The 24,856-nt window shown below is 42.9% G+C and overlaps 1 protein-coding gene across 8 annotated transcripts in view; it reads left to right on the forward strand.

The window, feature by feature from the left end:
- Window positions 1–24,856, forward strand: part of LOC134356672 (copine-9-like) — a 585,942-nt gene that overhangs the window by 471,925 nt on the left and 89,161 nt on the right. For 7 of the 8 annotated variants that reach the window (XM_063067690.1, XM_063067684.1, XM_063067685.1 and 4 more), the window contains one exon: window positions 2,094–2,169. The exons of the other annotated variant lie outside the window; for it this stretch is intronic. In XM_063067690.1, the coding sequence (XP_062923760.1) occupies window positions 2,094–2,169 (76 nt within the window). The remainder of the gene's footprint in view (window positions 1–2,093; window positions 2,170–24,856) is intronic. 8 annotated transcript variants of the gene reach the window in all.

The following is a 24,856-nucleotide window of genomic DNA, read 5'->3' on the forward strand; positions in this document are numbered from 1 at the left end:
TAGCTAGATCTGGAGTTCCTTACACAACAACAACTTCACCAGATGGGATTAAATGTTTTCTTAGCCACTACTTCCTAACTGCCATGAGAGAAGAAAATGTATATGTACAGCCAGTGGCCACGTTATTTAGTATAGCTGTACACCCGCTCGTTGATGCAAATATCTAATCAGGTAGTCATGTGACAGCAACTCAGTGCATAAAAGCATACAGACATGGTCAAGAGGTTCAGTTGTTGTTCAGACCTAATATCAGAATGGGGAAGAAATGTGATCTAAGTGGTTTTGACTGTGAAATGATTGCTGGTGCCAGACGGGTTGGATTGAGTATTTCAGAAACTGCTGATCTCCTGGGATTTTCATGCACAATAGTCTCGAGAGTTTACAGAGAATGGTGAAAAAAACAAAAGCATCCACTGAGCTGTAGTACTGTGGGAGAAAAAGCATTGTTAATGAGACATCTGAGGAGAATGACTGGACTGATTCAAATTGACGGGAAAGCAACAATAACTTAAATAACCACACACTATAACAGTGGTGTGCAGAAGAACATCTCTGAATGCACAACGTGGTGAAACTTGATGTGGATGGCTGCAGCTGCAGAAGTCCATGAATATACACTAAGTGACTGCTTTATTAGGTGCAGGAGGACCTAATAAAGTGGCTACTGAGTGTGTATGTTATTGCATAAACTCCACATAGCAGAATCAAGGTTCGTTAGATGGTGAGAATATGAACCAAGTTCAGGAGTAAAAGGATTTAAAGGTATTGACACAGACATCACTAAAATCAAGTTAATAAAGCTTTATTAAGAAAAATAAATAGTTCTGTTCATTTCTAAAAAAGCAGATGTGTTAAATTTTGGAGGGTTACTTATGAGTTTCCATTTTCTAGTCTTTTTATTGAGGCTTCTTGATCCTGCCTCCATCGACAGGCTCTCATTAATGCTCAATTTTTTTGTCTACTTCCAAAGATTTATTCAGTGCAAGGAATGTCACTGTAGCTGTTTGCTAACAGATAATGACTGTCTCTTTAACCTGTCTGGGTTTTGAATGCCCAATCTATAGATGTCCATATGTATGAACAATTTCCCATAATATTAACATTAAAAGTCTGACATACCAACAAACAGCAGAACTAACTTCCTCTTTTTCCACTTTTAATATAATTCTTTCTTACCAACAAACAGCAAAACTAACTTCCTCTTTTTCCACTTTTAGTATAGTTCTTTCTTATCAACTTTATTTGTTTATGATGCTACTTCTTATAATGCTAACTATATTGAAATATTGAGTGATCTCTGTGTTTTGTGGTTTTTTCTGACTTACGTACAAAATCAATTTATTAACATCTATAAAAAAATGAAAGCTGTTATTTAAACAGGGAAGGCCTGTATATGAATTATAATCAGTTACTTCAGTTAGAAGGTTGTTTGTTGAAAATCAATTAAGCATCCTTACCCTCCACAGTAATTAGCAGAGCATTTTAATGTGCCTCATCTATTTCCTACAACTCTTCTCTCGCCCCCTTCTCCTGGTTCACAATAAGGTTTGAAATCTTCTCATCATCACCTTCCGCCCACCAGTTTCTCCATTCAATGGACCATGGTTCACACCTTCTGCCACACTCAGTGAGATTCCACCACCAGCTGCATTTTTCTCATACCTTTGATTACTTTGTGGTCCTCTCTTTTTCTGCCATTGACCATTTCCCTTTTCGTAGGATCTTCCCATGCAGGAGATGCAACATCTCCCCTTTTAACTGTTCACTTCTCACTATATGGAGATACAAACAGTACTTCTGGGAAGTGGTTCACTTGAACTTCTTCCAATCTTGTGTATGTTACCTGTGCATTAGTTGTGACAGCAAATGAAGGAGAGCAAATCAGAATTCAGATTTCTGAGTTTCACACTCTCAAACCTCCATGGCAAAGCTGGGAGTCTCTCTCCCTTTAATATCCTGATAGCTGCTTTCACACAGAGAGGAGGAAGCATAAATGACTAGTGGACTAAAATCTAGATGAAACTCACAGAATTAATGTGTTTTCCTTCTTTTCTTTCCTCTTTCTTCTGTTTCTTACCCATCTTCAATACAAGTCATGACTTCATTGGTGAGTTCACTACCAGTTACAGAGAGTTGTCCCGAGGCCAAAGTCAGTTCAACGTTTATGAGGTGAGTACAGGCCAATACCTATTCTGTCTAGAAAAGAGTCTGTTCACTGTTTCAACCTGATAAGTTTTAATCTATTGACCTAACCAGTGACCTTATGTAAAAGAGTTCTTACATTGGAATCCCTCCTTGTCAAATCTAAAAGCAGATGGTAAGATGATGTGAAAGCACAGTTCGGAGTCATGGTTTTAGTTTTCATTTTTTGTTGTTATTTAATACTGATAAAATGGAATATATTTTAATCAATTATTATTATTATTATTATATAGAGTGGGGAACATTGTTCCTTTCAAAACATGCTAGAAAGCTGAGAAAGTACAATATTATGCAAGAACAAATTTGCCATGTATACTATTGTTTGTTGTAGTATTGCAGATATTAACCTACATGGTAAAAATACAAGCAGTAGATTGACATATGAACACGTTAGGAGATATTCTGTCTGAAACCCCAACGTCATTTGTTGGTTTAGTTTTTGCTAGCAATTTATGTTTCAGAAATATCTAGGCAACCCTATTGAAGACCAGCAGATGGCTTCTATACGGATTGGCTGCCACATGCTAAATTGTACAAGTCCTTAATCTATTTTCCTTCTACTGTTCATCTACATTGGTTCCTAGCTAGCCCAACTCTGCTCAGTCTTAATTCTTGTCTTAAAATCTCTCTGTTGCCTTACTCCTCCTTGTATCAGCAATCTTCAGCCAAACAAACTTCTTTTCTCAGAGTGCTAGTCTCTTGCTCATCCCTTAATTTGTCAGGGCCCTAATTCCTGAGCCTCCTCTGGGCCTTCATAAACCTCCCTGCCCATTTTTCTATCTTTCCTCCTTTGAAATACTCAATAGAATCTGTTATTGGAGACCTCACGTAAAAACCATTAACTGGCTTCAAGATTCAAGATTCAAAATTGTTTAAAAACGTAAACACGAGGAAATCTGCAGATGCTGGAACTTCAAGCAACACACACAAAAATTGCTGGTGAACAAGATGGGGAGCGGTGAGAGATGGTTTCACTGAACTCCTGTCAAAGAGAAGATTTAAACTTCTTCAGTGTAGGCATCACTGCAAGAGGCTTTGCAGTAGTGAATCTGCAGATGCTGGAATTTCAAGCAACACACATAAAAAGGTCCCACCACTAAGCCCATCTTTCTCTCCCCCACTCTCTGCTTTCCGCAGGAATCACTCCCTATGTGACTTCCTTGTCCATTCGTCACCCCCATTCGTTCCCACCGATCTCCCTCCTGGCACTAATCCTTGAAAGCAGAACAAGTGCTACACATGCCCTCCTTACACTTCCTCCCTCACCACCATTCAGGGCCCCAGACAGTCCTTCCAGGTGAGGCGACACTTCACCTGTGAGTAGACTGGGGTGATATACTGCGTCCGGTGCTCCCGATGCGGCCTTCCATATATTGGTGAGACCCGACGCAGGCTGGGAGACCGTTTCGCTGAACACCTATGCTCTGTCCGCCAGAGAAAGCAGGATCTCCCAGTGGCCACACATTTTAATTCCACATCCCATTCCCATTCTGATATGTCTATCCATGGCCTCCTCTACTCTCAAGATGAAGCCACACTCAGGTTGGAAGAACAACACCTTATATTCCATCGGGGTAGCCTCCAACATGATGGCATGAACGTTGACTTCTCTAACTTCCGTTAATGCCCCACCTCCCCTTTGTACCCCATCTGTTATTTACTTATTTATTTATTCATTCATTCATTTATATAATTATTTCTCTCTCTCTCTCTCTCTCTCTCTCTCTCTCTCCCCCTTTTCTCCCTCTGTCTCTCTCACTATACTCCTTGCCCATCCTCTGGGCTTCCCCCCTCCCCCTTTCTTTCTCCCTAGGCCTCCTGTCCCATGATCCTCTCATATCCCCTTTGCCAATCACCTGTCCAGCTCTTGGCTCTATCCCTCCCCCTCCTGTCTTCTCCTATCATTTCGGATCTCCCCCTCCCCCTCCCACTTTCAAATCTCTTACTATCTCTTTTTCCTGTTAGTCCTGACGAAGGATCTCGGCCTGAAACGTCGACTGTACCTCTTCCAGAGATGCTGCCTGGCCTGCTGCATTCACCAGCAATTTTTATGTGTGTTGCTCAAGATTGTTTAATGTCATTTCCAGTTCACAAGTGTAAAGGAGAACAAAATAATTTTCATTCTGGATCCAACGTAGCACAAAAATAACAATATGATTAAGAACACAATAATAATAATAAAACACAATAAATATAAATAAATAAGATAGCTTATATACATAGATTAAGTGTATGTCCATAAAGTGACACTAGGCAGAAGGGTGTCTATACATAAGAAGTGGTGGTTGAGTTAGGGGGTGGAAGTGTTGATCAGTCTTCCTGCTTGGCAAAAGTAACTGTTTTTGAGTCTAATGGTCCTGGCGTGGATGCTACCTATCTCCTCCCTGGTGGGCTTGGTGCCAGTTTTTGTCAGATCAAGTTCCCAGGAAGTAAATGCCCTGAAATATTTTGTCATGTTAAAGTTGATACATAAATCCAAGTTCTTAATCTTGTTCTCTTTTGATGCTTTTCAGCATTTTTACTTGCACTGCACTTCCTCTTTTGCTGTGACACTTTATTCCACATCTGCTATTGTTTTACCTGGCTCTATATCACCCTGCACCCTGTAATGAACTGATCTGTATGAACAGTTTGCAAAACAAGCTTTTCATTGTACCTCAGTATAGATGACTATTGGTACTGGTATTAATTTATTATTGTCAAATATACCAAGGTACGGTGCATACTATTCATACAGATCAATCATTACACAGTGCATTGAGGTAGAATAAGGTAAAACAATAAAAAAGCAGAATAAAAAAGCTACTGAGAAAGTGCAGTCCCGGTAAGAAGAAAGTGCAAGATCAGAATGAGACAGATTGTGAGTCCATTTTACCATACAAGAAGTCCAATCAAGAGTCTGATAACAGTGAGATAGAAGGTGTCCTAGACCCTGGTGATATATCCTTTCAAATATTTGTATCTTCTGCTTGACGAGAGAAGGGGAGGAGAGAGAATGTCTAGGATGGTTGGGGTCTTTGATTATTTTGGGTTCTTTACTGAGGAATTGAGAAGCATAGACTTTAGAGTCCATAGAGGGGAGGCTAGTTTTCATGATGTGCTGAGCTCTGTCCTCAGTTCTCTGCAGCTTCTTGGGATTATATGCATAGCAGTAGCTGTACCGCAGTTTTATCCTTTATATGGTTCATCAATAAAAATTGGTGGGGGTCAAACGTTATGTTTATAACTTCAAAATATTAAACTAATTCAAAGGAAGACTCAAGAGTCCGGGAATGTGGGTCTAACTTGGCGTTTATTTTAAGCAAAGCATGCACGTATCATATGGTAGTGTCATAATGTGGCAATTCATTTATTTATACATATAACCTGTAATTAATTATTGAAGTGAACAAGATTGCTTAAATCAAACAATGTATGCTCAAGTATTACTTAAATATTAAATACACAGCACTCCTCCCTACTTAGTTATAAACTCCAACACAATAGAGAATGCATCCCAAGTATATACGCAGTATACTATATAACACAACTACTACATACAGACCGACCCCGGCTGGTAGTGTAGTGGCATCAGTGCTGGACTTCGGGACAAAAGGCCCTGAATTGGAATCCAGCCGGCTCCCCTGCACGCTTTCCATCCGTGCTGGTGATCTCTTTGGAAACTCACCTGGCAGAAGGCAATGGCAAACCACTGCTGTAACTTGTCTCGTATGCGGTTCCCCATGTTCAGAGAGGCGTGGAGGGAAATCGTCTGCTAACTGGAGGAACTCTGGATGCGACGTACCTTTCCTTTACTACATACAGATATCCACAATATAGTAAATTTTAAGTTGTCCCATTTAGGCATAAAGATTTAATCACTGTGGAGGATTTCTTACCCTTGTGGGATAACATCTTTCCTGACAAGGAGGACTACTTTGCTTGGCAGGTGAGACTTGTGGCTGTGAAAACAATCTCAGCTTCTGTGCTGTCCTCAGTGGTGGTTGTGGGAATTGACTCTGAGACTGCTGAAAATGGCCACCTTTCTTCTTCTTCCTTTTTTCCCTTCCTGTTTGTGCATCTTGATCTTTGGAATGTGCATTTAGTTCGCTAGAGTATTCTCTTATTAATCTTTCTAGTGTTCCTTTAAACCATCTTCTCTCTCCTCTTGGTTTCCTCATCCACAACATCATCTGATGAATCCTTGGTTTTTGTGACACCAATAACTCCTTTCTTTCTGGCCTTCCATTCATTCAGCTGGGTTTGTTCTTTGCATCTACTTTTACAAGCAGTGTTTTGTCTCCCACTTAAAGTTCATGCAATAACTTTAATGCATGATTCTAATTCTTTACAACCACAAAAGCTGAATGCTTGCAGCTGTCCTGAAGCTCCTAGAACTCTCTTTCAGCTTAAAACCAATGCACATTTTGCAAATAACTGCTGATTGACATATCAGAATCTTTTTCAGATATGTTGCCTACAAAACCTGTTGTAGTCAGACCACTGTTTTTGTCACTTTCAGGATTCCTCTAAACAGCATGGTTCTTCCTTGGTCCAACATGCTTTCCAACCAGAGGCACAGAGGTTGACTTTATTGCGGAGATGTGGTATTCAAATGGTGGATGGATCTCCAATCAGGTTGCAGTTGTCTCAATCATGACTGCACAATGCTGGTCCCCCTGTTTTTTTACCACATACAAGCTCAACATGGCTTGGTGGTTGTTGTATTTAAGCAAAGCACATTTCTTATGGCTTGGTTGGAACAGTTGAACTTCAAAGCAAACTGTACACCTTTAAACCCAAAGAACTCAGCAAAATTTGTACTCATTTATCATAGGCTATTTTATTTGCTTCAAAATATTGTTGAATTAGCTCAGTATACATATTCCAGTTATCCTCTGTATAATCAAATGTGTCAGCTTTTCAGACATAGCCAGCCATTTCTGCTTTTTTTTTTAACGACTATTATCACCCGGTACTCACTCTTTATGAAGCAGTGAATTCCCTGTTCCTGCCTGATTTTAAAAATAGATCATGTCTTCCCTTCTGAAGAACACATGCTGCACTGCTTTTTATTTTAACTCTACTTTCCTCGCTGCATTTTTTTTTTGTTCGAACATCTTGCTGCACTTCAACATGTCGATAGTCACCTCAGGTTCATTTTCAAAAATACCTCGTCGCCAATGTTATGTTTTCTTACTTCAAAACTATAAACTGATTCAAAGGAAGACACGGGAGTCCGAGAATGCAGATCTAACTTCAAGTTTACTTTAAGTGAAGCACGGACTTATCACTTGGTAACTTTCTTTTCCATGATCTCACCTTGGTTGGGGCAGGACAGGTTGTTGCTGATGTTCAGTCCCAGGAAACTGAAGCTCTCAAACCCTCTCAACTTTAACACCATTAATGTACATGGAGTATGTACATGACCTCATTGACGTACATGGATTATGTACGTGACCCCATTGACGTACATGGAGTACGTACATAAATGTACATGGAGTATGTGCATAACCCCCTTCCTCAAGTCCTTTGCCTTGCTGACATTGAGGGAACTCTGCTGTCATGACACCATGTCACTAATCTCCCTATCTCCTTCCTGTACTCCAACTCATCGCTACTTGAGATAGGGCCCAGTATGGTGGTACCATAAGCAAATCTGTGGATGGAGTTAAAGCATAATTAGGCCACACAGTCACAAGTGCACAGGGAGTAGGGTAGGGAGCTGAAGATGGAACACCAGTTTTTAGAATAATCATGGCTGAGGTGTTGGTGCTTACCTTCACTAATTGTGGCCTATTGATCAGGAAGTCATGGATCCTGTTGCAGGGGGAGGCATTGACTCCCAGGGTCTGGAGTTTGGTGATGAGTATGCTTAGAATTATCATGTTAAAGGCGCAGCTGTAGTCAATAAACAACAGTCTGCCATATACAACATTAACAACATTACTGCCCATATGCTCCACAGACGAGTTTAGGGCCAGGGAGATGGCATCTGTTTCAGTGGTAGGCAAATAGCAGAAGGCTGGAGTCGATGTGTGCAGTAATAAACTGATACCAATACATCCCCTAAGGATTTTTCTGCAATCCTGCCACATACCGGGATTGACTTATCAGTTTCCTCTCAGGATGTCCCTACCCCTTCTACACCTCACTGGACTGCAAGGACTCAGTGGCAAACCTGCATCACAATTTTGTGTTTCAAAGGTCTGTCTCGGCAGTGAGTACGGCAGGTGAATTCAAAGAAGAGAAAATGGCAGTAGTGAGGTACCTCAGGCCGGACAGTCAATTTGCGTAATTTTAACCTTTTTATGAGCCATTCTAGCTCGCAAGGAAGTAGTATCGATCCTTATGACAGACAGATCTAAGGTGTTACGGAGCATTGTTCATCAAAATGGCCTTTTGTTGAATTTCCTTTGCACATTTTCAGTGTAATCTTGTAGGATAATGTAATGGGTGACAGATGACACATACTGTTCATAATAAAAACATTTTTACATAATTCACAAACACCATGGTTGAGTTGTGTTTGTTTGAGATAATGTCTGAACATAATGATGTCAAATTAAGACAACTGCTTTTGGTTTATTTGTATGGAAATAAAGGGCTGTGGCTTTTGTTAAGTACATAAAATGACTTTCATATGTTTTATTCACAAAATCCTACACTGGGGACAATTCCAGAGTTACTCAACAACAAGCTGACGAACACAGTTGTTTTGAAGCTACCAGAGTTTTGGGAACAGCATGCTACCACGTGGTTTACGTGGGTAAAAGCGTAGTTCTTGCTGTGAAAAATCACGGCAGACAAAACCAAAGTTTACCACTTCCACTGCAGCCAGAGTGATGAGTGTCCTAGGAGACCCTGCCTGCACATGATAATTATGTCACTCATAAAACTCACCTACTACAGGCTTTTGGACTGCCTGAGTCTGAGTGCGGCAAACAGTTGCTTTCCTTGCCCGGTCTGGGTGATGCTAGGCTTTCAGAGCTAATGGATCACATGCTTACTCTCCTGGGCAATCATCATCCTTATTTTACTTTTAAAGAACTCTTTATGCAACAAATGTCTGAGCAAGTTCACACAGCCCTCACTAATTCACCCATGAAGGACTATAGGGCGCTTGCTAAAATGGCCAGGCAGAGTTGTATCATTTCTCCTCCTTTCCCTGTCTCAATAAGCCCTGTCAGCAGAGCCACCAGGAGACTCATGCTTGCAGCTCCAAACCAGACAATGCCATGTCCATGCACGCTTTGGCACCAATGCCAAGAAATGCCAACCATGCAACTTTGACAGTGCCAGTGCACAGCACATCAGAATATCGGAGGTCTGTGAACAATGTGGGTTCCAGCTGCCAGGATTGTCTATTGTTCATTTTGACACCCTTTCAGGGCGACATTTCCTGTGTGACACGGGTGCTCAAATGAGTACGCTGCCAGCATTGCCCATCGATTATAAGGCAGAGAGCCACGGACCCTCACTGGAGGCTGCCAATGGCAACAGGATGCAGACTTATTGGACACAATGTGTGACACTCGGCTTCAGTGTATGACTCCACACATTTGTCTCAGCTGAAGTTGCTAGACCTCTGCTCAGTGGAAGTTTCCTGTGCTCCAAAGGACTTTCCAGTAGATCTCCTGGAAAGAGCTGTGGGAGATGGGGACATCCAGAGCGAGCTCCACCATCAGGGCTGCCTACGACGTCTTGCCATCTCCCATGAATCTCAGCCAGTGGTATGGAGAGGACCCCACGTGCTCCCTCTGCCCAGCCTCAGCAACACTAAACCACATTCTGGTGGGCTGCAAGACCAGCCTTACTCAAAGCCGATACACCTGGCAGCACAACCAGGTGCTACGATGTCTTGCAGCAGTGCTGGAAAGTCGGCGGATGAGCGTCAACACTCTCCCTCCCCCTTCATCCCGCTGGCTGTTAACGGCATTTATCCGGGAAGGTGAGGGTTAAGCCAGACTCGATATATCAAGACCAGACACCAGGCGGCAAGGTGGGGCACGTGATTGGAAGATGGTGGCAGACTTGGGCCAGAGGCTCTGCTTCCCAACTGAAATTGCAGAAATCAACCTCAGACCGACCTTGTGCTATGGTCGGCCTCACTCCATCTCGTTCACATCATCGAGCTTACAGTGCCGTAGGAGGATGCAGTGGAGGAGGCCTATGAGCGCAAAAAGCTGAAGTATGCTGAGCTTGTAGCCAACGCGCAACAACGTGGCTGGAAAGCAAGGGTCTGACCGGTCGAAGTAGGCTGCAGGGGATTTGTAGCCGCATCAACATCAGGGCTACTCCGGGAATCGGGAGTGCGAGGGAAGACACACCAACAAGCAGTCAAAGACCTCTCCAGAGCTGCTGAAAAGGGTAGTCAGTGGCTCTGGATGAAGAGAAAGGATTCCATCTGGGCCCCCAAGTGAGTGAAAGGCATCTAGGGGGTGAGCCCGGGATGCCGGGATTCACTGCTGAACCCTCCGGAGGTGTCGTGGGCCTATCAGCGAAACACTGAGGAAAGAGGGCGCCCACTTGATAACCCAAAGGATGCCACCACTCACTGGGCCACCCCACAGAGTCCAGGCAGCGAGTCTCAGGAGTGCAAATAACATCTAGTCCTACATAACATACCTTAAGAACCGCTGGCTTGTGGACACAAAGGACTTTATGTCCTTAGCTGGTACCCCCACTAAGTTCCTCATAATGACTCTTTCTGGTGCAAACCCCACCACATGACAATTCAGTCACCTGCTGGGCAGATTCACAAACCTCACCAAGCCTACATTTTCCATTGCAATTACAAAGCATGGGTTTGAGCACCACATTTCCACAGCTGGCTCGCTGGTCCACGCTCATGCACATAGACTAGACTCAGAAGAGCTGACCAGTGTGAAAGTTGAGTTTGCTAACACAGAAATATGGCATGGTAAGTAGATCAAATAGCTCTAGGTCTTTACTCCTCCTCATGGTCCCCAAGCCCGATGGTGATTGCTGTCCATGTGGCGATTACCACTGCCTTATCAAGACTACCACCCCAATCCATACCCAGTCCCACATATTCAAGACCTTTCAGTGCGTTTAGCTGGAATGATAATTTTGTTCTGAAGTGGACTTAGTCAGGAGCTACCATCAGGTGCCTGTGTGCACTGAGGACATTCCCACAACTGCTGTTAGAACCCCATTTGCCCTCTGAGTTTCTGCACTTGCCACTTGGACTGAAAAATGCAGCACAGATTTTCCAATGGCTGATAGACCCTGCATTAAAGATTTAGATTTTCTTTTTGTTTACCTCAATGACATACTTTTCGCAGGTGCATCCAAATCTGATCATGTATCTCATCTCAGCACACTTTTAGAGTGCTTAAGCAAACATGGGTTGATTATTAACCTGCTAAATGTCAGTTTGGGTTGTCGACCATTGACTTTCTTGGCCAACGCATGTTTGTAGAAGGTGCAATTCCTTTCCCATCAAAGGTAGCCACTATTATGGATCTCCCACTGCTCCAAACTACTAAAAAACTACAGGAGTTTTTAGACATGGTGAATTTCTACCATTGCTTTATTCCGTGAGCTGCTGAACTTATGGCCCCCCTGTGTAGTGCGCTTAAAGGCAATACCCCTAATCACATGCTTGACTGGTCAGGGCATGACCAGGGCATTTGATGATATCAAAGGAGATCTTTCTAACATGACGCTAATGGCAGACCAGCCCCCCAACACACCCATTGTCATCACCACTGATGCTTCAGATTATGCTGGGGGTGCTGTGACTGACCCACTGATTGGAGGAGTGATGCAGAACATAAGAACAAAAGAAATCGGAGCAGGAGTAGGCCATCCGGCCCATCGAGCCTGCCCCGCCATTCAATAAGATCATGGCAATAAACTCAGCTTCATCTTCCTGCCCTTTCCCCATAACCCTTAACAACCTTACTATGTAAACACCTAACAGTTATTTAAATATTTTTAGTGAAGAAGCCTCAACTGCTTCCCTGGGCAGAGAATTCCACACATTCACCACTCTCTGGGAAAAACAGTTTCTCCTCATCTCCATCCTAAATCTTTTCCCCTGAATCTTGAGGCAATGTCCCCTAGTTCTAGCCTCACCTACCAATGGAAACAACTTTCCTACTTCTATCTTATCTATCCCTTTCAAAATTTTGTATGTGTCCATAAGATCCCCTCTCATTCTTCTGAATTCCAGAGAGTATAGTCCCAGGTGATTCAATCTCTCCTCATAGGTTAACCCCTTCATCTCTGGAATCAACCTGGTGAACCTCCTCCGCACTGCCTCCAAAGCCAGTATATTCTTCCTCAAGTATGGAGACCAGAACTGCACACAGTACTCCAGGTGCAGCCTCACCAGTACCTGTATAGCTGCAGCATGACCTCCTTGCTCCTGAATTCAGTCCCTCTAGCAATGAAGGCCAACATTCCGTTTGCCTTTTTAATAACCTGTTGTACCGGCAAGCCAACCTTTTGCGAGCCACTCCCCTTCTTCAGTCAGCAGCACTACCCATCTGAAAGGAAGTACAGCACGTTTGATGTGAGCTTCTCAGTCTCTATCTAGCTGTCTGTCATTCTTGCTTTCTTCTAGAGGGTCACCATTTCACAAGATTTGTTGACCACAAACCCCTCATGCACATGATGGCCAAAATATCACTGATCTGCATAGCAGCAATGCCACCTGGCCTACATATCAGAGTTCACAATGGATATATAACATATCAAGAGGGAATATAATCCCATGGCTGATTGCATCTCATGGCCAGCAGCTAAAGCCGTACATGTAGGGGTTAATTATGTTGGCATGGCAGCTGACCAAGTTACTGACCCAAAGGTCCAGGCTTACAGAACAGCAGTCACGGGCCTGCAGTTGGCTGACATGAAGTTCAGAGAAGCTGGAGTTTCTCTCCTGTGCAATGTCTCAACCAGTCTCCCTCGCCCCATCGTGTCTGCAAACTGGAAATGGGCTGTTTTTGACCTATACATGGCTTCCCTTATCCGGACCAGAAGATCTCACAGAAACTGGTTACACTAAAATTTATTTGGGACAGCTTCGAAAAGGACATGATTAGACTGCAGCTGGTGTCGGAGTGCCAGTGGACAAGAATTAATTGTCAGGTTCAGGCACTATTGTCACCTTTTGAGGTCCCTGAGTGACGGTTTGACCATGTCAATGTGGACTTTTTTGGTCCTCTTCTCTGCTTCCGTGGTTTCATGCACTTTCTGACCACGGTGCACCATATGACCAGGTGGCCAGAGGCCGTCCCTCTAGCATTGACGACAGCTGCAGATGTGCCTTCATTGGCACCTGGATTACTCAGTTTGTCTTCATCTGAAATTTCCTCTGACCGTGGTCCTCAGTTCATTTCAGATCTCTGGGCTGCAGTGGCCCAGAACCTCGGCATTTGGCTACATCACACCACGGCATATCACAGTGGCCTATGCGAGCAGTTTCACGGCTCCCGAAAGGCTGCTCTGAAGGCTCCCCTAACTGATGAGTGTTGTTTCCCATGGGTCATGTTAGGGCTCAGAATTGCTCCAAATGAGGACCTGTAGTCGTCCACAGCTGAGATGGTATACGTCGGCCTTTATGAGTGCCAGGTGATTTCTTTCTACCATGACACACACCAACATCCCCTTAGGCCCCCTTACAATGGCCCGTTTCACATTTTGGACAGGGAGAAAAGATTTTTATCACAGATCAGAAGGGTAACCTGAATGTATTTCAATAGCTCTACTTAGGCTGACCCACCAAAATTTGGAGTGTTCCACTACCACACCCCTGCCATCACACGTGATCATGAGAGTATCAATGCACCTTCAGTTCCTGCACCAATGGAACACAGGATCCAAGCCGGGTGGCTTGCCTGAGCTCCAGACAGGCTCACAATGCGGGTTTTAGTGAATTCTGTGGCAGCCTGCGTAGGGTAACATAATTAGGAGAAATATACATAATTCACAACCACCATTCGTTACCACCAGCATGTGTTCAGAAATTTGTTAACTTAGCAGCAGCAGTTCAATGCAATAAATAATATAGAAGAAAAAAACAAAATGAAATAATAATAATAAATAAATAAGAATTAATTACAGTATATGTATATTGAATAGATTAAAAATCATGGAAAAACAGAAATAATATATATTTAAAAAGTGATGTAGTGTCTAAGGATTCTACATCCATTCAGGAATCAGATGGCAGAGGGGAAGAAGCTGTTTCTGAATTGCTGAGTGTGTGCCTTCAGGCCTCTATACCTCCTACCTGATGGTAACAGTGAGAGAAGGGCGTGCCCTGGGTGCTGAACGTCCTTAATAATGGACGCAGCGTTTCTGAGTACCCAAGATGGAGCTGACTAGATTTACAACCCTCTGCAGCATCTTTCAGTCCTGTGCAGTAGATCCCTACACCCCCACCTCAATACCAGACGGTGATGCAGCCCTTCAAAATACTCTCCACCATCCAACTATAGAAGTTTTTGAATGTATTTGTTGACATACCAAATCTCATCAAACTCCCAATGAAGTGTAGCTGCTGTCTTGCCACCCCAGCAGCGCATTCCAGGTTCCTGTGACTCTCTGTGTAAAAAACCTGTCCATCTCATCTCCATTGAACTTTCTTCCTCTCATCTTAAATGCATGTGTTCCAGTATCGGATATATTGACCCCTGGAAAAAGATGCCAGCTGCTTATCTTATCTGCACTTCTAATAATTCTATAAACTTCTCTTGGGTCTCTCATTGCCTCTGCAGTTCCTAGTTTGTCCAACCTCTCCTCACAGCATGTGCCTCTAATACAGGCGGCATCCCAGAGATATCCCAGGGCATAGGCCACTGACAGCAGTTGCCAGAGTTCGCTGTCCCTGGTCTGTCTTTCAAGTCCAGGTATAGCCCATCTATACGTCTTCAGAATCAGAATCAGTTTTATTATCACCAGCATGTGTCGTGAAGTTTGTTAACTTAGCAGCTGCAGTTCAATGCAATTCACAGTATAGAAGGATAAATCCATCAATCACAATATACCTATATTGAATAGATTAAAAATTGTACATAAATAGAAATAATATATATTTTAAAAGTGGAGTAGTGTTCACGGGTTCAATGTCCATTTAGGAATTGGATGGCAGAGGGGAAGAAGCTGTTCCTGAATCACTGAGTGTGTGCCTTCAGGTTTCTGTATCTCCTACCTGATGGTAACAGTGAGAAAAGGGCATGCCCTGGGTGCTGGAGGTCTTTAATAATGGACACTGCCTTTCTGAGACACCGGTCCTTGAAGGTGTCCTGGGTACTTTGTAGCCTAGTACCCAAGTTGGAAACGGCTAAATTTACAACCCTCTGCAGCTTCTTTTGGTCCTGTGCAGTAGCCCACCCATACCAGACAATGATGCAGTCATCAGAATGCTCTCCACAGTACATCTATAGATGTTTTTGAGTGTTTTTGTTGACATACCAAATCTTTTCAAGCTCCTAATGAAGCATGGTTGCTGTCTTGCCATAGTTGCATCGATATGTTGGGACCAGGTTAGATCCTCAGAGATCTTGACACCCAGGAACTTGGATCTGCTCATTCTCTCCACTTCATATCTCTCTCTGAGGGTTTGTATGTGTTCCTTCATCTTCCCCTTCTGGAAGTCCACAATCAGCTCTTTCGTCTTACTGACATTGAGTGCAAGGTTGTTGCTGCGACACCATCACACTGGCTGGCATATCTCTCTCCTGTACACCGTCTCGTCACCACCTGAGATTCTACCGACAATGGTTGTATCATCAGCAAATTTATAGATGGTATTTGAGCTATGCCTAGCCACACAGTCATGTGTATATAGAGAGAGTGGAGCGTTGGACTAAGCACACACCCCTGAGGTGCACCAGTGTTGATCGTCAGCGAGGAGATATTATCACCAATCCACACAGATTGTTGTCTTCATGTTAGGAAGTTGGGGATGCAATTGCAGAGGGAGGTGCAGAGGTCCAGGTTCTGTAACTTCTCAATCAGGGTTGTGGGAATGATGGTGATAAATGCTGAGCTATAGTCGATGAACAGCATCCTGACGTAGGTGTTTGTGTCGTCCAGGAGGTCTAAAGACATGTGGAGAGCCATGGAGATTGCGTCTGCCGTTGACCTATTGTGGTGATAGGCAAATTGCAATGGGTGCAGGTCCTTGCTGAGGCAGGAGTTCAGTCTAGTCATGACCAACCTCTCAGAGCATTTCATCACTATACTGTTAGGCACTGGTATAATTGTTGCCTTTTTGAAGCAAGTGGGAACTTCTGCCCTTAGCAGTGAGAGGTTGAAAACTCCTGCCAGTTGGTTGGCGCAGGTTTTCAGAGCCTTACCAGGTACTCCATCGAGACTTTCTGCCTGTGAGGGTTCACTCTCTTTAAAGACACCTAACATCGGCCTCTGAGACAGAGATCACAGGGTCACTGGGTGAAGCAGGGATCTTCACAGCTGTAGTTGTGTTCTCCCTTTCAAAGCGGGCATAGAAGGCATTGACTTCATCTGGTAGTGAAGCATAGCTGCCATTCATACTATTGGGTTCCGCTTTGTAGGAAGTAATGTCTTGTAAACCCTGCTAGATGTTGCCTCCAACCTCACTCGAAATTGTCTCTTTGCCCTTGACATAGCCCTCCGCAAATCATACCTGGTTTTCTGGTACAGGCCTGAGTCGCCAGACTCGAATGCCACAGATCTAGCCTTCAGCAGACGATGTACCTCCTGGTTCATCCATGACTTTTGGTTTGGGAATGTACAGTAAGTCTTTGTAGGCACACAATCCTCCACACAGTTTTTAACAAAGTTCGTAATAACTGCAGCATACTCATCCAGGTTCGAAGATGAATTCCTGAATACAGTCCAGTCCAAGGATTCAAAGCAGTCCTGTAAGCACTCCTGTGCTTCCCTTGTCCAAACCTTCTTGGTCCTTGCTACTGGTGCTGCAGTCTTCAGTCTCTGCCTATACTCAGGGAGTAGAAGTACAACCAGGTGATCAGACTTCCTGAAGTGAGGGTGTGGAATAGCACAGTAGGCATTCTTGATGGTGGTGTAACAATGGTCCAGTGTGTTGTTTCCTCTGGTATTGCAAGTTTTTTTTTCAGATTGGCCTGGTTAAAATCTCCCAGAATGATGTTGACAGCGTTAGGGTGTGCTGTTTCATGCATGTTGATCCCATTGCTCAGATTATCTAAAGCCTGATTGACACTGGCCTGAGGTGGAATGTATACTGCTACCAAAATGATCCCGGAGAACTCCCATGGTAGGTTAAAAAAAGATGGCGCTTAAGTGCTGGATATTCCAGGTCTGGTGAGCAGAATTGGAACAGCAGTAATATACTTGTGCACCAAGAAGCATTGATCATGAGTCATACTCCACCACTTCTGCTTTTGAGAGACCCTATAGATCTATCCCTCTGATTCAGCACCCTAGCTCTGAGACCATCTATTTTATTCACCAGAGACTGCACATTTTCTAGCAAAATAGTCGGTATTGGGAGTTTAAAACCCCGTTTCCTTAAACACACTTGTATCCCTGATCTGCAGCTACGCTTCCTCCATGGAATCCTACGAGGACACATCTGTCCACAATCAGTATTGTTTCTGTCAGTTTTAAGCAGTGATAGTTTATTTAAGTGCATTAAGACATCTTTGTTGACTGTACTGACCTTGGTAGCAGTTGTGCTTTTTAGCTGTATCAGGCTGAAAGGAGAATATTTAATTGTATCCATGGAGAGCTCTGCTGCCACTCAAGTCGCCCCTCAGTGCCCCATTTGCTGTATGTTTCTTCTATTCCAGAGCCCACTGTATTAGGTCAAATATGAAATTTAACCCTGAGGATTTAAAGTACAGCATGAAGTTACAAAAGGAAAATGTGGAGCAAGCAGTAGCAGAAAGACAAAGCACTTCACGGTCAGAGCAAATTTATTATCAAATACATATTGTATATGTCACCATATACAAACCTGAGGTTAAGTTTCTTGCTGGCAATCATAGTAAATACAAGAAAAACAATAGAATCAATGAATGACTGCACCCAAAAATGATGAACAAACCATCAATGAGCAAAAAATAACAAATTGTGCAAACACTAAAAGAAAGAGAAAGAAAAGAAATAATATTAATAAAAAAAATAAATAAGCAAGCAAACAAACAATAAATATCAGGAACATGAGATGAAGAGTGCTTGAAAGTGAGTCCATAGGTTGTGAGAACAGTTTAGTGTTGGAGTGAGTGAAGCTGAGTAAAGCATCCCCTTTGGTTCAAGAGCCTGATGGCTGAGGGGCAATAACTGTTCATGTAGAGTCACAGAGTTAAAGTCCAGGATACATTTAGTCAGGCTCGGGGGCCTTTCCACCTTAAAGCAGTCCAACATAATAAACCTGATGCTGATGGCAACACACCCAAAATGCCGGAAGAACTCAGCAGGCCGGCCAGCATCTGTGGAAGTGAATAGAACAGTCGACATTTCAGGCTGAGACTCTTCTTCAGGACTGGGCCCAAAATGACTAATTGTCTTGGTGGTTTTGTTTGCCTCAGTAAGATTTCTTGAGGTATTTGTGTACATTAAAGGTTCTCTTTAACTGCTAATTTAGCTTAGCTTTGTTTCCTGCTGTTGACTGCAGTCAATGTACGAAGCTAATTCTCTTCTTTAGAAGGAACATGACAGCTCTTTAAGAACACTACAAAGTTCAAAAAGCTAATGTGACTGAGCATTTAATAATATTTTATGAAAGTTGATAATATTATAATAATTCAGGGAGCAAACACCCATTTAAATATAATAGCCTCCAGCCTAATGGCATGAATATCAATTTCTCCTGTTGGTAAAAAAAAATGTCACCCCTCTCCCCTCTTCTTCTATTCCCCACTCTCTCCCTTTACATCTTCTCACTTGCCCAACACCGCCTCTGGTTCCCCTCCTTCTTCCCTTTCTCCAGTGGTCCACTCACTTGGCTTCACCTATCACCATCTAGCTTAACCTCCTTACCGCATCGTCACCATTTTTATTCAGTCGTCTCCCCCTTCCTTTCCTGTCCTGAAGAAGGGTCTCGGCCTAAAATGTTGACTGTTTATTCATTTCCATAGATGCCAAGTTCCTCCAGCATTTTGTGCGTGCTGTTTTAAATACAACAGGCCCGTCATTCTCACAGTTCACTTCTATTAACTTCTCAGTGCAGTTTTCTTAGACATGGAGTGTGAAGTGCATAAAGCTAGATTTCACTGTAATCACCTGTTTTTAGCCCTACTATAATTTAATGGAGGGGAATATGTATTATTGATCCTGGCTCTTTGGACTTACTGTGATCACAGCTGCATTTTCCGAATAGCTCTCCGTCATTCCTCTCTTGTAATGGCGGGCAGCTCTGTAAATGTGTGGTAGCAGAGCAAACCTGCAGGTCTAATGAGATTCAGCTCCGAAGCTGAATATATTGCCCTTCTCTTAAACAGCTAATAGCACTTGCTAAGTAGGCTGAGGAACACCTGATGTATCTACAGCCCATTCATACGAACAAGCCTTTGGGAGACCAGGGTGTCCATATGGTGGCTGCAGTGCAACACTGGGCATTTCTGCTGCCTTGGAATCATTTGCTCTACATCCATACTTGTATTTTTATATAATTCTGTCCATTATTGAACCTGGTTCTTTGGACTTACTACGATCAGGACTGCAATTTTTTGTAAATAGTGAGAAAATACTCCGATGTGAAGAGGAAAGTTGCCCCGATCTTGATTCAACTAGTTAAGGGCCAGCCTCTTTTGAGTGACAGCTTCTGACTCTGCTGAATAAGTACATAGATTTCTGACTCATTTTCCACAGTCTACAGTAGTTGGCACCATGGACTTCATCCGTCAGCTGGGCATCTTCTCAGTGCTTTCATTATCATTGTCTAGATGGTTTCAAAACCTTCTCATTATTCAACCTGACCACTATACTGCTGATGACTGCAAGCAATTGTATCATATCCTGATGAAGGGTCTCAGTCTGAAATATGGACTGTTTATTCCTCTCCATAGATGCTGCCTGATGTGCACAGTTCTTTCAGCATTTTGTGTGTTAGTCTGGATTTCCAGCATCTACAGAATCTCTTGTGTTTATGAAGCTAATCCTCTTCTTTAGAACTCAGTGGCCATTCCAATCTCCAACCAAAGCCCTACAGTCCTATCACATCTAGTCTTGGATGGTGGTTAACAATTGGAAAACTAACTGGAGGAAGAGACTTTAACAGCTCTGTCCTCAGTGATGGTGAGTGCTAAAGGCAAGGCTGGGGTATTTCCAAACATGTTGAACCAGAAGTGCTGATCCATCTCACATCCTTTTGATCGTCACAACATCATGGAAGTTACCCTTTGACAATTCAATTCAGTCCATGTGATGTCAAGAAATGGCTAAGAGGACCGGATGTCGTTGCGGTAGCAGGTAACTGTAGCGCTGAAGAGCTGCACTTCAGCGCCAGCCACACTGTTCAAGTACAGTACTGAGTATGTACTTGGATCACTGATTAATTTGTTACTCCTCTCATAACAGAACTTTATTCCCCTCCATTGATGCTGCCTGACTTGCTGAGTATCTGCAGCATTTTGTCTGTGTTACTCAAGATTTCCCTGCATCTGCAGATTCTCTTGTGTTTACAAAACTGTCAAATGGGGAAGCTTGTCCAAGAACCTCTGCTTCCCAATAAGCTGGACAAATCCAAATGGTTAATCAGCAGGCAATCAGTCACAAAGCAACACTGCATGCAAGCAGGCTCTCCAGCCAACTGATCCATGCCAAGTACAGCATCCTCGCTGGTAGTCACAATGCCACCATTAAGCCTACTACCCTCCAAGCCCTGCTCCTTCATGTAACTATCCAAATGCCTCAAGTATTGAAATTGTATCTGCCTTGGCTACTTCCTCTGGCAGCTTATCCAGGTGCTCACTATCCTCTAAGTCAGGAGTTCCCAACCTGGGGTCAATGGACCCACCAGTTAGTGGTAAGGGCCCATGGCATCAAAAGGGTTGGGAACCCCTGCTCTAAGTCCACTCAATCATTTGCAAACAGATGAAAAGCAGCATCAGCAATGCTGACAAGCAGCAGATGGTCTCCAATAACCAGCCCACAGATCCCAGTGTGGGTTTTCCAGGACTAAGGAACACTTGATGAGGCACATTCAAAGTTCAAAGTAAATTTATTATCAAAATCCATCTATATACCACCATATACAACCTTGAGATTCATTTTCATGCAGGCATTCACAGTAAATATAGAAAACACAACATAATCAATGAAAGACAACCCCCAACAGAATGGACAAACAACCAATGTGCAAATTTAAATGGACATCAAGGGGAAAGCACTCCAATGGCTGAAGTCAAAGAAAGATGGATGTGCCAATGGCTGAATAAGAAAATATATCTAGGTGCTTTTATAAAGGCAATCACGAGGATATCTGCAGATGCTGGAATTTTTAAAAAAAGTTGCTGGTGGATGCAGCAGGCCAGGCAGCATCTCTAGGAAGATGTACAGTCGATGTTTCAGGCTGAGACCCTTTGTCAGGACTAATGAAAGAAGAGCTAGTAAGAGATTTGAAAGTGGGAGGGGGAGATCTGAAATGATAGGAGAAGACAGGAGGGGGAGGGATGGAGCCAAGAGCTGGACAGGTGATTGGCAAAAGGGAGAGGAGACGATCATGGAATGGGAGGCCTAGGGAGAAAGAAAGAAAGGGGGAGGGGGGAAGCCCAGAGGATGGGCAAGGAGTATAGTGAGAGGGTGAAAAACAAACAAACAAACAAACAAATAAATAAATAAATAAGGGATGGGGTATGAAGGGGAGGTGGGGCATTAACAGAAGTTAGAGATGTCAATGTTCATGCCTCCCCCTCCTGTCTTCTCCTATAATTTTGGATCTCCCCCTCCCCCTTCCACTTTCAAATCTCTTACTAGCTCTTCCTTCAGTAAGTCCTGACGAAGGGTCTCAGCCCGAAATGTCGACTGTACCTCTTCCTATAGATGCTGCCTGGCCTGCTGCGTTCACCAGCAATTTTTATGTGTGTTGCTAGGTGCTTTTATATTCTGTTTAGATTACATTAATTTATTTAACCTTGCAAAATAATATGAACCATGACTTTTGTGCAAAATAGCTTAATCTTTCAGTAAAACCAAAATATAAATTTACAGCTCAGCTGCAGCAAGGCTTATGAACTTTGATTGGTTGCTAATAGAATTGTAGAATTATTACTGTCACACATCAGTGTCAAAACATCACAAGCTTTTATTAAAGCCAAACATGCTTAAAAAGATGGTGAATACTGTTTGGTGGCATGGGGAACTGACATGCAATTATTGCCTGTTCTTAATTACTCTTGAGAAGATGATGGCAAGCTTCACCATGAAATACTTCAGCTCCTTTCATGAAGGTACTTCTATGTTGCCATTAGATGGAGATTTCCAGGATTTAGATGAGTGATAATGGAATAAAAGAGATTGACATGTCAGCTTAGAGGGACAATATAGGTACTCCCCAACTGAATGATTGCGAACAGATTCATAGTCGGTTTCCACATGGGGTATTGGTTTATTATTGTCACATGTACCCAGACACAGTGAAAAACATGTCTTGCATACCTTTTATGCAGATTAAATCATTATGCACTGAATTGAACTAGAATAAGGTAGAACAGTAACAAACCAGAATAAAATGTAAAACCTACCAAAAAAAAGTGCAGTAGATGTAACAATAAAGTACAACATCATAACGAGGTAGGTTGTTGAGATAAAGAGACCATCTTACTGTACAAGAAGTTTGCTCAGGAACCTGATGGCAATGGAATAGAAACTGTCCGTAAGCATTCTGTCTCAAAATGAAGATAGGTGAGCTTTGCTGTAAAAAGTCTAAAACAATTATGGAGTAAAACTCCACAGTTCACCTGTACATGGTGTGTTTGCAAAATTCATCTCTGGGTATGTTGTGTTAGCAGAGATGTTAACTTAAAGTGGAGGAATTCTTTGGGATATCTGTACAATTCCATTATCAGTCTACATAAAGCTCACAAGGTTTTCAGTATGCATCACCTTCATTCTTGCCACGTAATGGTGGACAGCTCCTGTAGATGTGCAGTAGTAGAGCAAACTGATGAAATCCACATGCAAAGCAACACTAACGTGCACTCAGTGACCATTTTATTAGGTACCTCCTCCACCTAATAGTTGGCTACTGAGTGTGTATTTGTGATCTTCTGCTGCTGTAGCCTATCCACTTCAAGGTTCAATGTGTTGTGCATTCAGAGATGTTCTTCTGCACACTTCCGTTGTATTTGAGTTACTGTCACCTTTCTGTCAATTTGAACCAGTCTGGCCATTCCCCTCTGACCTCTCTCATTAACAAGTAATTTTTGCCACAGACCTGCCACTCACAGGATGATTTTCTGTTTTTTACATTATTCTCTGTAAAATCTAGAGATTGTGCATGAAAATCCCAGGAGATCAGCAGTGTCTTCAACAGTACTCAAACCACTCCAAATGGCATCAACAATCATTCCACAATCAAAGTCATTAAGATCACATTTATTCCCCATTCTGATGTTTGGTCTGAACAACAACTGAACCAGTTGACAATGCCTGTATGCTTTTATGTATTGTATTGCTGCTACATGATTGGCTGATCAAATATTTGCATTAATGACCTGGTGTACCTAATAAAGTGGCCATTGAAGGTATTAGCTCTTAAACAGCTAAATGCATTTGCTAAGCAGGGGTACAGGTCCTCCCCAGCTGAGGAACACCTGACTTGTCTCCGGCCCATAAATACAAACAAGCCAAGTTTGTCCAAGCTCTTCTGAAAGCTGATACATAGCCATCCAGGCTATGTCCTGGACTACCTCTTCTACACCCTCTCCAAAGCCTCCACGTCCTTCGTAGAGTGCAGCAACCAAAACTACAAACAATATTCCAGGTGTGGTTAAGCAAAGCTTTATCCTACTGTGTGGAAATTCCCAAATCAAATACTCAATGCATCAACTAATAAAGACAAGCATGTCATATGTCTTCTTTACTATCCTACCTACTTGTGCTGTCACTTTCAGGGAATTGTCACTTATATCCTAAGATCCCTTTGATCGTCAAAGTCCCTTAGGATCCTACTATTTACTCTCTCGCATTTGATCACCAACTGCAATACCTCACACTTTTATGGACTAAAATTTATCTGCCATTTTTCTGCCCAAATTTCTAAATGGTCTAAATGCTGTTGTATCCTTTTTCTGCTTTCCTTGTTCTCCACAGCTCCACCAATTTTCATGTCATCTACAGATTTACTAATCATGCCAGCTACATGTTCATATAATTCAATAGTTCAAAAGCTCCATTTAAAATTGGAGAATATACACAACATACAGCCTGAAATTCTTGTCCTTTGCAAACATCCATGAAAACTGAAGAGTGCCCCAAAGATTGAGAAACAGTAAAAATATTAGAACCCTAAAGCTTCTCTACTACCCCTGCTCACAATCCGCAGCCAGGCAATGACCCTCCCCATCCCCATGTTTTCAGCAAAACAGTATCAGCACTCTTCACCCACCAAGCAAGTAATAGCAAATCCCACAAAAAACCATGATCTGCAGTCCAACAAAAACCACCCACATACCACAGGCTCTCTCTCCCTAATAAAGAACAGAGAAGAATCACTCAGCAAGAGGAGAGA

The sequence above is a fragment of the Mobula hypostoma genome, chromosome 15 (genome assembly GCF_963921235.1).
Source record: "Mobula hypostoma chromosome 15, sMobHyp1.1, whole genome shotgun sequence".
Classification (NCBI taxonomy): Eukaryota; Metazoa; Chordata; class Chondrichthyes; order Myliobatiformes; family Myliobatidae; genus Mobula; species Mobula hypostoma.